The 14192-nt window shown below is 43.0% G+C and overlaps 1 protein-coding gene across 3 annotated transcripts in view; it reads right to left on the bottom strand.

Moving 5' to 3' along the window:
* The window catches only part of cobl (cordon-bleu WH2 repeat protein), a 166016-nt gene that overhangs the window by 94365 nt on the left and 57459 nt on the right, over positions 1 to 14192 (bottom strand). For all 3 annotated transcript variants that reach the window (XM_034175268.1, XM_034175267.1, XM_034175269.1), the window contains exons 4-5: positions 9016 to 9226; positions 94 to 322 (exon numbers count right to left, since the gene is read on the bottom strand). In XM_034175268.1, the coding sequence (XP_034031159.1) occupies positions 94 to 322; positions 9016 to 9226 (440 nt within the window). The remainder of the gene's footprint in view (positions 1 to 93; positions 323 to 9015; positions 9227 to 14192) is intronic.

The raw sequence follows: 14192 nt of genomic DNA, 5'->3' as shown, positions 1-14192 counted from the left end.
CATTGTGCAGTGAGCCAAATGAAATCCCGGACCTTTCTGAAACTGAACATCAGATCAGACACAGATCGGCAAACCCAAATGCTGGATGTTTACCCAGTGTCTGGTCATGCACGTAGAGCTCCTTGAGTCTCAGTTGTGTCAGAGATTTGTCCAGTGGTAACTCGTGGCAACTGGTGACGTCCTTCAGGAGCAGAATATGTGCAGGGTCAAGTTCACACTTGTCACAGATGACGGGTATCAAAGCCTGAAGTGGTTCTGCTGGGTTTACTCGTATTACTGCCTTCTGGCTGCCATGGTAGTTCACCATCAAACGCACAGATTTCTGAAACAAAAAAAAAAGGGTAAAGAAACAGGTGAAAATATATGTTGGTCAAATGCAGATTAATTTTTTTCACTTAACTTGGGTATACTGTGAGGGCAAATATTTTCTGCAATGACTACACAAAATAGTTTCTGAACCTAAATAACAACAGGGGTAAATTAAACTGCAGCATGTTATTTTGGCTAGAATAGAGGAGGAAAAGGACAACAACAACAAAAAAAGTGTGACAACTGAAGAACAAAAACATTTTAGAAATTTATAAAACACAGATCTGATACAGGAGGAAGCACGGTGGCTTAGTGGTTAGCACTGTTGTCTCACAACTAGAATGTCATGGGATTGATTCCCACCTGTGTGTCTGTGTGGTTTCCCTCCAGGTACTCCGTCTTCCTCCCACATCCAAAGACATGCAGATTAGGTGGATTGGGAACTTTAAATTGTCCATAGGTGTGCGTGCGGGTGTGTTTGTGCTTGTCCATATGCGGCCCTGCAACAGACTGGCATACTGTCCCGGGTGTACCCCGCCTCAAGCCCTACAACTGCTGGGATAGGCTCCAGCCCCACCGTGACCCTTAATTGGAGTAAGCGGTTGAAGATGAGTGAGTAGAGTGAGTGAGATTTGATACATTTGAGTATTTGTGCAGTACAGTGACAATCATAATACTCGAGCTTCAACAAAATTATTTAAAAAAATTAAGGATATTTTAGGGACTACATCTCAGAACTCCTAAAAATACTTTGAAATTTGGTTCTATTACATGGTCAATGGACTGCATTTATATAGCGCTTTTCCATCTGCATCATAAGCGCAACGCGCTTTACAATTATGCCTTGCATTCACCTATTCACACAGATATACTCCCACATTGATGTCAGGGTGCTGCCATACAAGATGCTCACTACACACGGAGTAACTAGGGGATTAAGGACCTTGCCCAAGGGCCCTTAGTGAGTTTCCGGTCTGGCTGGGTTTTGAAACCCAACTCTTAACCACGAGAACATCACCTCCCCATAGTGCTGAAATGTAAATCCCACAGTTACAGTAGTGTTCAGAATAATAGTGCTATGTGACTAAAAATATTAATCCAGGTTTTGAGTATATTTTTTTATTGTTATATGGGAAACAAGGTACCAGTAGATTCAGTAGATTCTCACAAATCCAACAAGACCAAGCATTCATGATATGCACACTCTTAAGGCTATGAAATTGGGCTATTAGTAAAAAAAAGTAGAAAAGGGGGTTTCACAAAAATAGTAGCATTTGCTGTTGATGCTACAAACTCAAAACTATTATGTTCAAACTGCTTTTTTAGCAATCCTGTGAATCACTAAACTAGTATTTAGTTGTATAACCACAGTTTTTCATGATTTCTTCACATTTGCAAGGCATTAATTTTGGTGGTTTGGAACCAAGATTTTGCTTGTTTACTAGTGTGCTTGGGGTCATTGTCTTGTTGAAACACCCATTTCAAGGGCATGTCCTCTTCAGCATAAGGCAACATGACCTCTTCAAGTATTTTGACATATCCAAACTGATCCATGATACCTGGCTGCGATACATAGGCCCAAATAGTAGGAGAAACATGCCCATATCATGATGCTTGCACCACCATGCTTCACTGTCTTCACTGTGAACTTTGGCTTGAATTCAGAGTTTGGGGGTCATCTCACAAGCTGTCTGCGGCCCTTGGACCCAAAAAGAACAATTTTACTCTCATCAGTCCACAAAATATTCCTCCATTTCTCTTTAGGCCAGTTGATGTGTTCTTTGGCAAATTGTAACCTCTTCTGCACGTCTTTTATTTAACAGAGGGACTTTGCGGGGGACTCTTGCAAATAAATTAGCTTCACACAGGCGTCTTCTAACTGTCATAGCACTTACAGGTAACTCCAGACTGTCTTTGATCATCCTGGAGCTGATCAATGGGTGAGCCTTTGCCATTCTGGTTATTCTTCTATCCATTTTGATGGTTGTTTTCCGTTTTCTTCCGCGCGTCTTTTTTTTTTGTCCATTTTAAAGCATTGGAGATCATGGTAGATGAACAGCCTATAATTTTTTGCACCTGCGTACGAGGTCAGTCCAAAAAGTATCGTACCTTTTTATTTTTTGCAAAAACCATATGGATTTGAATCACGTGTGATTGGATCAGCCAAGCTTGAAACTTCGTGCGCATGCGTGAGGTTTTTCACGCCTGTCGGTTGCGTCATTCGCCTGTGAGCAGGCTTTGTGTGAGCAGTGGTCCACCCCTTTCGTCGGATTTTTATTGTGAATAAATGTCTGAACGATTTGGAGCTTTGCTGCATCAAATTTTTCCAGAAACTGTGAGAGACCTCCAGCTGGCCACCATTCGGAAAATTTAGATGGCTTTCAGCGACGATTTTATGGGGATTACACAGATTAAGGAGTGCTCCAGTCGGTTTAAAGACCGCCCACAGCGTCTGAGAGCGCAGCGCGCTCCGAGTGCCGATCGACAAGCTCAAACCCCGCTCAAACAACCAGATCATTTCCAACGTGAAGGCTTTGTTGATCCGGGACATCGTCTAACTTTCAGAAAAAAGGCAGAAGGCGTGGACATCAGCACTTTTTCGGCACATTCTACTGTTACAGCAGTTTTTTTTCATGGAAAGAGAAGCGGAGGATTACGCCACCATGCCGCTCATTACGCGGGACAAATCCACCTCCATGTTGGTCTCACAGGACGGCTTTCAGATGGCTTTCAGACGGCTTCCGGTTGCTTTTCAGTCGTGTGAGTACCCGAGAAATTGTGCATGAGCTGGACATGCCCCAACATGTCCTGTGAGGTTTCATCACGGCGTTGATTTGCGCCATGCAGCTCTGTCGCAATGCGCGGAGTTCCTCCGCACGTCTGTCTCAATGTGCCGAAAAAGTGCTGATGTCCACGTCTTCCGCAATTCCTGTGCTAGTCAGACGACATACCGGATCAAGACAGTGTCCAGTTTAGAAATGAACGGCACATTCCACTGTTACAGGAGTTTTTGTCATGGAAAGAGGAGCGGAGGAACTCCGCGCGTCACGGCGGAGCCGCATGGCGCAAAGCAATGCCGTGATGAAGCCTCACAGGACACGTTGGGGCATGTCCAGGTCATGCACAATTTCTCGGTTACTCACACAACTGAAAAGCAACCGGAAGCCGTCTGAGCCATCTGAAAGCCATCCTGTGAGACCAACACGGAGGTGGTTTTGTCCCGTGCCATGAGCGGCATGGTGGCGCAATCCTCCGCTTCTCTTTCCATGAAAAAAACTCTTGTAACAGTAGAATGTGCCGAAAAAGTGCTGATGTCCACGCCTTCTGCCTTTTTTGTGAAAGTTAGATGACGTGCCGGATCAACAAAGCCTTCACGTTGGAAATGATCTGGTTGTTTGAGTGGGGTTTGAGCTTGTCAATCGGCGCTCGGAGCGCGCTGTGCTCTCAGACGCTGTGGGCGGTCTTTAAACCGGCTGGAGCACTCCTTAATCTGTGTAATCCCCATAAAATCGTCGCTGAAAGCCATCTAAATTTTTCGAATGGTGTCCACCTGGAGGTCTCTCACAGTTTCTGGAAAAATTTGATGGAGCAAAGCTCCAAATCGTTCAGACATTTATTCGCAATAAAAATCCGACGAGAGGGGTGGACCACTTCTCACTCAAAGCCTGCTCACAGGTGAATGATGCAACCGACAGGCGTGAAAAAACTCACGCATGTGCACGAAGGTTAAAGCTTGGCTGATGCAATCACACGTGATTCAAATCCATATGGTTTTTGCAAAAAATAAAAAGGTACGATACTTTTTGGACAGACCTCGTATAAGTTTTCCCCTCTCCAATCAACTTTTTAATCAAACTACGCTGTTCTTCTGAACAATGTCTTGAACATCCCATTTTCCTCAGGCTTTCAAAGAGAAAAGCATGTTCAACAGGTGCTGGCTTCATCGTTAAATAGGGGACACCTGATTCACACCTGTTTGTTCCACAAAATTGATGAACTCACTGACTGAATGCCACACTACTATTATTGTGAACACCCCCTTTTCTACTTTTTTTACTAATAGCCCAATTTCATAGCCTTAAAGCCGTGGTCACAACCCGCCGTACTTGCACGTGCGTGCAGTCTACTTGCAAAAACGTGGGCTAAATTTGGATATCCGTACGTCGTAAGTACTGCCTCAGTACGAATTTAGGAGCACGCAGACACACCGTAGAGGTTTTAGTGCATGCAGAACTTTCGCTGCGGTCAGGCTGCAGATTCACCAGCAGTACAGATGACACACGTTGTAAGTACTGCCTCAGTATGGATTCAAAGCAGCACATTTTCATTCAATTACGATTGAATTAACCAAATCCGTAGGTAGGAAGTATGGATTACAGCACTCACCACATACTATGGTGGCCGACAGACTTGCATGCACAATGCAGCTTCTCACTTGAACTTGGACTTTATTTCCAAACGTCAGCAACACACACTCCACAGCTTCAGTCTGTTAACTAGCTGTAACTTTGAGGCAAGTAAACACTCGTACAACTTACCGCTGCAGGCTGGACATGCTCATGCATCGCCGACGGCGAAAAACACCTGCCGCTCCGGTCCCGCTCATAAAAAAGAAAAGCGACCCCACACACACACACACACACACACACTGCTTTATTGTCAACTCTCTTTATCGTTACACTCCTAGAGACGTGCGTTGAACGTACTTCCTCCCTCCTCTTGCTACTGCCTCCGCACGTTTTCACAAAAACGTAGTGGCTGTGGCATCCGCAGAAAACGTACGGCGAAAAAAAAAAAAAAAAGCACGGTGGGTTGTGACCGGGGCTTGAGAGTGTGCATATCATGAATGCTTAGTCTTGTTGGATTTGTGAGAATCTACTGGTACCCTGTTTCCCATGTAACAATAAGAAATATACTCAAAACCTGGATTAACCTTTTTAGTCACATAGCACTACTATTATTCTGAACACTACTGTACATAGTACTGAAAAGTAAATCTCACATGATCAACTGTGTGAGAGAGGCACTGAGCATGTAAAAACTTTAATAATTAATCATTTAGGACTGGACTTTACGATTGCTGCTGATAAAGGAAGAATGCTCAAGTGGCATGTACCAGCTTGTCGTTCAATTACACAAAAATAAAACCCTCACTTGGGAACCGTAGGAACTCAGAAAAAGGCTCTACAATCAGTACAGTGGCTTTGGGAACTTTAAGTGAGACATCATTCAAACCTACGTACCGTAAAACGTGAAGCTTTACTTGGGTTTTGAGATTGAAGATGCAAAACAACAAACACGCATGATTGTCACAGTTAAGTTGTTGCTGAAAATTCCAACAGCACCAAAACATCAACACGACTTTATCAATACTGATACATATGTTTAGAAACAGGTGCAAGGGATGGGATTTCTTGTTGTAACAGTTGACTACGACTAGCTAGTACTTGACTAGTCGATTAATTTTCTTGTAAGTGACGAGTCGGGCAATTCCAATTGATGATTTTCCTACACTGTAGAGGACATTATATATATAAAAAAAATCTGTTTCAAATTCTTAACTTAAGTGTATGTTTATAGCTTCAATGTTCAATATAATGTATACATTTACATATGCATATCACCTACTCGTGAAACTTGATTTCACTGCAATGCTCTCAAATGTCTACAAGTCAAATTTGCATCTGTAAAAAACAAAGATGATCTGTAAAAGTTTCCATTTACAAAGTGATTTGTATGAAACTTATCGTGCTGTTTATTTCTCTTCATCTTGTCTCATTTGTATGCGGCAATCAATGAATGAGTCAATGCACTTCCTCAACAGTCCTCTCAATTTATCCAGGTTGGGGACGCACCAAAGTGTAGCCCCTGTTCAGCTAGATTAACATGAACACTTGACCCAGCTAAACCACAAACCACTCAGAAGACAGTAGGAGATGTGAACCCCAACTACAGTGGAGAGTTTGTTACCCAAGAGCACAAGCCGGATCCATGGAGGGAGAGGGGAGGGTGTAGTGACCTGCAATGATCCTTTTTCAGGTTCACCTGCAGAATACCTTTTTGGAATTTTACTTCTTCCAGACTGTCCATTTTGACTGTTTTGGTGGTGTATCAACAGACCAGTGTTCAATCCCCCAAAAGCCAAATAAATTACTCAAGTAGTAGTAGCCAGTATACAGGGGCAAACTGGCCATCTGGACATTATGGAAAAGTCCAAAATGGCTGTATAGTCAAGGACTGTCAGCCTACCTGGTTCATTAACCACAAAGTGACAGATTAAGGCCCAACTTGCAGAGGTGGCCTGCGGTGTGTTCCAGCTGGACTCGGGCCCAGTCTGCATGCAGTGTGATCACAGACGTCACATCACTGTTGCAACGGTTCAATTTAACAATTACCACTATTACTATTATTACTACTTGGAAGTCTTCAATTCATTCAAGAACATTTGGGCAAAAAATGGGTCTGATTTCTCACCTCATCAACAAACATCAATTGTGGTCAGTAAGCAAAGCCACAAAATAATTCACTATAATATCCAGTCTCCATAAAAATCTTGATTGACAAATCCCTTATTGTGGACAGGTTTATTTGGGTAGGTGGGGTAAAGTAACTATTCATTCCTCTTTGATTTTACGGACTGTGCATCTGTACCAGTAAATATGTACTCTGGCGCTTTTTAATCTTCTGCAAAACAATCCACAGAAACTACCTCATGTTATGTATATTACTCCTGTGTGAACATATGCATCACTAATATATACTGTGGAAAAGGAATTTTCTGCCATTTATCTCAAGCAAGTTGTGCAAAGATGCATACTTTAGGCTTATGGCCCCAGAGAAAGACATTCTCATGTCCCTTGACAGTGATATTGTTATAGACAGAGTTCCAAAGGAAAATCAGACACCCAATCAGGGCATGCTATCATGAGTAATCTATAGTAATAATGTCATTGAAGGCTTGTAGACCATTGTGAAGAGTTTGAAAATGTTCAAAAAAGTCAGAATGTAGGAACAGATAGGTGATGATTGGGCAAAAAAAATAATCTAGTGCTAGTAATCTAGTGCAATAAGCAGCAGTCGACATGGGCTTGACTGAACAATCAGCATGAAATCAGGGTAGGTAACTGGACCACACATTTCATGTCATAGCGTGCATTCAGAATGTGCACAACAAAATCTGATTGTCAGCAAATGCTGTAGATTCAAGAAAACAACCGTTAGCACATATCAATTGGCAGCAACAGCACACAGTCACACCCCCCCCCCCCCCCCCAGATCAAATGTGGCCCTGTTTGATCACAAGCTGTGGCCAATCACGCCAGATCACCCACAAGAAGGAACGGTCCACCAGTCGGCTTAGAGCACACATCATCTTTTCTTCACATGGAGCTACCGAACACAACGGAGACACAGCAGAAGAGTGATCAGCAGTGGTTGGTTACACTCAGATAACACAGGATTGATGTCAACGGCTGTGGGCAATCAGGGCAGATTACATCATATTTGGAATGCGGACGTCAATCACGGCAGAAAATCAGCAAAGGAAAACTGCCCTTAGATATCATTATGTGTATTCCGATGTTTGTAGAATAAAAACGTTCATTTCAAAGCTGATATTAAAAAATATTGTAGTCATCATCATCAGTTTTGTGATATTACCTGCAATACCTTAATTGGCACAATATCGTGAGATAGTATGATGGCAATAGTGGCTGTTTCTATGCATCCTAACAGTGGTGGGACCTAGTAGGGGTGGGATCAGGACCATTTTTAAAATCCCAGTCTGTCCCTGCCAGCTCAGGACATTACACATGTAACAAAGATCCAACAGCTCCAGCAGGGAAACTTCAACTGAAAACAAGCAACAGTGGTGGATCACCAATTTTAGCATTGTTATGAGAAGTCAAACATTCATATCTGTACATGTTAGCTGGCATTGCTGACCAGTAAGAAAAGAGGAGAGGTGAAGGGTGACTGACAGCAACATGTGAAATAATGTCAGTCACTGGCAGCAGGACATGTGGGGGTCAAAGGGAGAGAGAGCAGCCAGTGAGCCCTGAGAAGAGCAAAGAAATAATGCATGGTAACTAAAGGTAAGGCACTCATCAAATATTCAAACTGCAGGAGGAGATGAGGAGAAAAAAAAGAAAGAGCCTCACACTCCACCGGTTCCAATAGCTCGCGGTAAAAACCAGAATCAAGACACACAGGGAAGAGACAAACAAATATTGGTACACTCCAACTAAAAACACAGAGTCCAGGAAATTAAACTCATGATTTCCACTTCATGCCAGGCCAGTTCCCTACCTTATGGCGCGACCTTAGAGGTTTCACTGGCCTTGTTTTCTGGCAGCGAGTCAGTGATAAAAGGTAGAGAAGGGAGGGATATTACAACAGGCTACATAGCAACCACGTAATGGCACAGTCCTTGCAGACGACAAAGGTGCATTACAGCAGGACAAAAGCTCGAGATTATTTTACACACAGAGCAAAACACAGGACGGATGGTTCTCACTCTGCATATTAAATAATCTGCACTGTACTATTCAATTAGCATGAATTTACTAAGAATTTACACAGATAAATGTCTCTATATCCCCAAAAAATGAAAAAAAACCCACCCTCATTCAACATGCTTCCAACTCGTTTAAAATAAAAACGCAACTCGCACAAATATGAGCGACAACATCACACAGTAAGACTCACCTCTGGCACTTTAGGCGCTGGTCTGCGCAACACTTTCTCTTCCAGGACTTTCTCCTTGATAAGGACACGGGCCACTTCCAGAGAGCCCAGCAGCGTGTTGGGCTTAAAGCCCAGAGGGTGGCCGTTGGGTGAAAAAAGCTCCAAGGTGTGCAGAGCAGGGTTCAGGTGGTAGCGGCTACATAGCTCCACCAGCAGGTCCAACAACGCCTTACTGAGAGGGGAAGAAAGCGAGAGAAAGGGGACGAGAGAAAGTGAAAGATGGAGCAGATGTGAGGGGAGGGAGGGCAGGTAGTGTGTTTGGAAGAAAGAAACGTGGAATGAGAGAGGAGGAGAGGTAGACAGAAGAAAACCCAAAGCTGTTTTCATTTAACTGATTAAATATTTCATTACTTTGAAGTACTTTTAGTTTGAAAATCCTCCATGGATTGTATTACTTTGATCTTATCCTGTGTAACGCTACAATTATGTTGCATGACGGGAAGCGTGGTATTATTTTCACTGGCGTGTGGATGCAAACATGGCTGGATGGATTTCTTCAAACTTGGTGCAGTGATGAAAGTGAGATCTGAAAAAAAAAAACCTGAACTGGTGAACCTCAGTTGTGTAATTTCTTTTGAAAATCTACATGCGTTGAGATGTATTCTGGTGCACTTTGGTAGCAAAATTCTATGAACAAGTTCCATTCAAATTCACTGATGAAATAAAACTCACAGAGAAACAGCCAAATGTTTGCTAATATCTTAAGCACTTACAATAGACTGATCAAGTATGTAGATATTATTTTGTCGCTTATATCCATCTCACAAGGAAATATGGTCAAAACTTTAATGAAAATTTCTATTTGCATCAGAATATTTCATTTGTGACAGACATGAATCCAAAGATTTGATAAAATATTTGACTATATTCTTTCAAGGTGTGTATAAATATGAACGGCAGAATGAGAAAACCTGTGAGTCACGCACTCTCTTTGTCAACAATTTACAGGATGTCTTCATCTAAGAACACTTATTAACCTTACATATCTTTAATCATTACAAATCAGTTCTTCATATCCACATCTACATCATTTCTAATATTACAGAACCAGGTCCAAACATATATGTCTGTCTATTTTATATTGGCTATAAAATAGATATATGACATACTTCAACATGTTTATTCATAATGTAACTGTTCAACTTTATGCCATCATATATCACACTGACTGCTCTTGGTGTGATTTAGAATATAAACAGTATCCATGAACAAACAAACAAACCCTTTGTCAAACTCTCGTGTCTTGGAATGTATTGGCATCCCCCGGGAAGAATTAGAGAACTTGGCAAAGGATAGGGAAGTGTGGAAGAGCTGCGTGGTTTACTGCCACAGCATCGTAGACCCAGATAAGCAGCAGAAAATGAATACATAAAAAAAAGAAAAGAAATGGAGCTTAACTTATCACCTAAGTTTATAACTTCAAATTCTTTTTCTAAACTGAGGATATCTACACTGTCTGGTGAGTGGGGAACAACAACTTTATTTGCAACCCTTTCAAGATAAAGCAGGTCATCTGCCCTGTGTATGCCTGATCCTGTTAGATCTCAGAAGCAAAGCAGACTAGTTCCTGGTTAGGACTTGAATGTGTGAGCACTTAGGAAGACCAGGGGCTGTGTTATGTACTGTATATTTACACTACTTTTGACAGGTATTATATATAACATTGTGTAGAGCACACAGGATGCTGTATGTATCAGCACGCTGATGCCTTTAATCCTAAATTTATTTATACAAGGTCTATTAGAAAAGTATCCAACCTTATTTTTTTAAAAAACATATGGATTTGAATCACGTGTGATTGCGTCAGACAAGCTTGAACCCTCGTGCGCATGCGTGAGTTTTTCCACGCCTGTCGGTTACATCATTCGCCTGTGAGCAGGCATTGAGTGAGGAGTGGTCCACCCCCTCGGCGGATTTTCATTGTCAGGAAATAGCGGAATGATTTGGGCTTTTTTTTTCCATCAGAATTTTTTCAGAAACTGTTAGAGACTGGCAGCTGGAAACCATTAGAAAAATTTATCTGGCTTTCGGTGAAAATGTTACGGGCTTCACAGAGAATAAGGACTGTTACTACAGCTTTAAGGACGGCCCCCAGTGGCTGTGGGGCGCGCCGCGCTCCGAAGCCGCCATCGACAGGCTGAACGACCATTTCATTTCAAAACGGATGGCTACTGGAGCGAGACAAAACCACCTCCATTTTGGTCTCACAGGACGGCTTTGAGATGGCGTTCAGACAGCTGTCGGTGGTTTTTCCATCGAGTGATTATCCGAGAAATTGTGGATGTGCCTGGACATTCCAGAACATGTCCCATGAGGCTTCATCACAGTGTTGCTTTGCGCCATGCAGCACCGACGCGACGCGCGAAGCCTCCGCTCCTCCTGTGCCGTTCATTTCCAAACTGGACGCTGTGTTTTATCCGGGACGTCGTCTGAGTAGCACAGGAATTGTGAAAAGACGTGGACATCAGCACTTTTTCTACCTTGCATTCCTTCACAATGCAAGTACGGTAGAACACTTTAGGAATGTGGGAAAATAACAAAAACATCGGTATCTGCAGATATAAAAATTTGCACACATAGAACTGCCTGATAATGTTACACATTCAGAATGGAGCAGGTTTGATTCACCCCTGAAGAGCAGGTATGATGTTCGCAGCATACCATTTTGTAGACATGTGACAAACGATGTTATGATATGCTGGTGATGAGGAAATGCCTTATGGGATATGTAGGTTATTTGGTAGTTTTCAATGTGGAAATGTTTTACTAAATTTAATTTCAGACTGTGGCTGATGATGACCTGAGCGAGGGGAGCAAGTTAAAGCAGTGATTCAAGATGGATTTGAGCGTTCATGTATTTGAAAGCGACATCATCTTTTAGAACTCGCTAGCATCACATATTGCAGACTAACCCGTTACCATGTGGTAAGTAGCTGCACATGGGGAATCGATATGACTGTGAAAAAGCAGAGGTGTGAATTAAGCAGTTTTTTAAAAACAACCAATAGTCATCTGAAGCATTTCCCTAAAGAAAGTTTTATTTATCAATGAAAAGGCGCATCAACAAATAATTTACATCTCTTCCAAGTTTAAATGAGTGAATTTGTAAACTGTAGTCCTTTAAGTACAAATGTATCACTTACAAATAACTGTGGTTAGAATCAAGTGTGTGTTTTTTTCACATTTTGTTTTTGTGTAAGTGTAATAGTTCAATACAGGATGGGCATGGTCCTGTTCAATGAGATTAATGTTTATATACTGTACGAGGTCTGTTAGAAAAGTATCGGACCTTTTAATTTTTTGCAAAAACCTGATGGATTTGAATCACGTGTGCTTGCATGAGCAAACCTTGAACCTTCGTGTGCATGCGTGAACTTTTTCACGCCTGTCGATTGCGTGATTTCCTGGTAAGCAGCCTTTGTGTGGGACGTGTGCTGTGCGCTCAGCGGATTTTCATTTCAAGGAAAAAGACGGAACGACTGGAGCAGCGCCGCATCAAATTTTGTCAGAAACTGGGCGACAGCGAGATGGAAACCATTCGGATGATTCAGATGGCTTTCGGTGACGATCCTATGGGCATCACACAGATTAAGGAGCAGTACAACTGGTTTAAAGATGTCCGCACAACGGTGGAGAGCGAGCCACGCTCCGGTCGGCCATCAACATGCAGAAATGACCAGATCATTTCCAAAGTGAACGCTGTGGTGATGTGGGACCATCGTGTGACTATCCGAGAAATTACGGAAGAGGTGGACATCAGCACTTTTTTGGTACATTCCACTGTAGAAGAGTTCCACTACAGAAGACAGAAGATGTGGCCATGAAAAGAGTGGCTGTGAAATTCATGCTGCTTCTGACGGTGGAGAAAAGCACCTTCATGTTGAAGTCTCACAGAACATGCTGGACTCTGAAAAATGATGCCCACGTCTTCCACAATTTCTCGGATAATTACACGACTGAAAAGTCACCAAAAGCCATCTGAATCATCCGAATGGTTTCCACCTGGCTGTCGCCCAGTTTCTGGCAAAATCTGATGCAGCGCTGCTCCAGTCGTTACGTCTTTTTCCTTGAAATGAAAATCCGCCGAGCACGCTGCACATGTCCTCACACAAAGGTTGCTTACCAGAAACTGATGCAATCGACAGGCATGAAAAAGTTCACGCATGTGCACGAAGGTTCAAGGTTTGCTCATGCAAGCACACGTGATTCAAATCCATCAGGTTTTTGCAAAAAAATAAAAAGGTCCGATAGTTTTCTAACAAACCTCGTGTTGGTGTCGACCAAAATGAACATACTAGCATATCAAATATGGGCAAAAAATCCAATATTGTGAATCACGAGTACATTTCATCCAAGTTTCCTTAAGTAACCCCTGATATTTCACAAAGCTGTTGGTTCTCAAAGAATTTCCAGAGAAACACGGTACCAAAGACAACCACTAATTGCCTTAGGTCACTGGTCCAGTCTAGTCTAGTCCAACTCGATGCAGTAACACTGGAAACACCAGGACGTAAAGACTTGAACTTTTGTAGTCCTGCAAAGATATAAGCATCAACAAACACCACTGCACAACAACCTCATCACTTAGAAGCTCCTACGAGGCACCTCTCAATGTCCAAGTACCCAAAGACACAATACTGTTGAGATAAGTGAAGTTATGACCTGGGGACCACAAAAATAGCAGTTGGGACACAACAACATGGTGTCCTGCACAAGCATGGGACAGTAAGTGTTATTTGCACAAAATGAACACATGGGAATCCATCCATCCATCCATTTTCTTCCGCTTTATCCAGAGTGGGGTCGCGGGGGCAGCAGCTCCAGCAAAGCCGCCCCAACCTCCCGATCCACACACACCACCACCAGCTCCTCCGGGGGAACCCCAAGGCGTTCCCAAGCCAGCCAAGAGATGTAGTCCCTCCAGCATGTCCTGGGTCTTCCCTGGACCCTCCTCCCAATGGGACGTGCCCGGAACACCTCTCCAGCGAGGCGTCCAGGGGGCATCTGGAAAAGATGCCCGAGCCACCTCAATTGACTCCTTTCGACGTGGAGGAGCAGTGGCTCGACTCCGAGCTCCTCCCGAGTTACCAAGCTCCTCACCCTATCTCTAAGGGAGCGCCCAGCCACGCTGCGGAGAA

Source organism: Thalassophryne amazonica, chromosome 7 (genome assembly GCF_902500255.1).
Source record: "Thalassophryne amazonica chromosome 7, fThaAma1.1, whole genome shotgun sequence".
In the NCBI taxonomy this organism is placed as follows: Eukaryota; Metazoa; Chordata; class Actinopteri; order Batrachoidiformes; family Batrachoididae; genus Thalassophryne; species Thalassophryne amazonica.
This window is presented reverse-complemented; position numbering and strand designations above follow the sequence as displayed.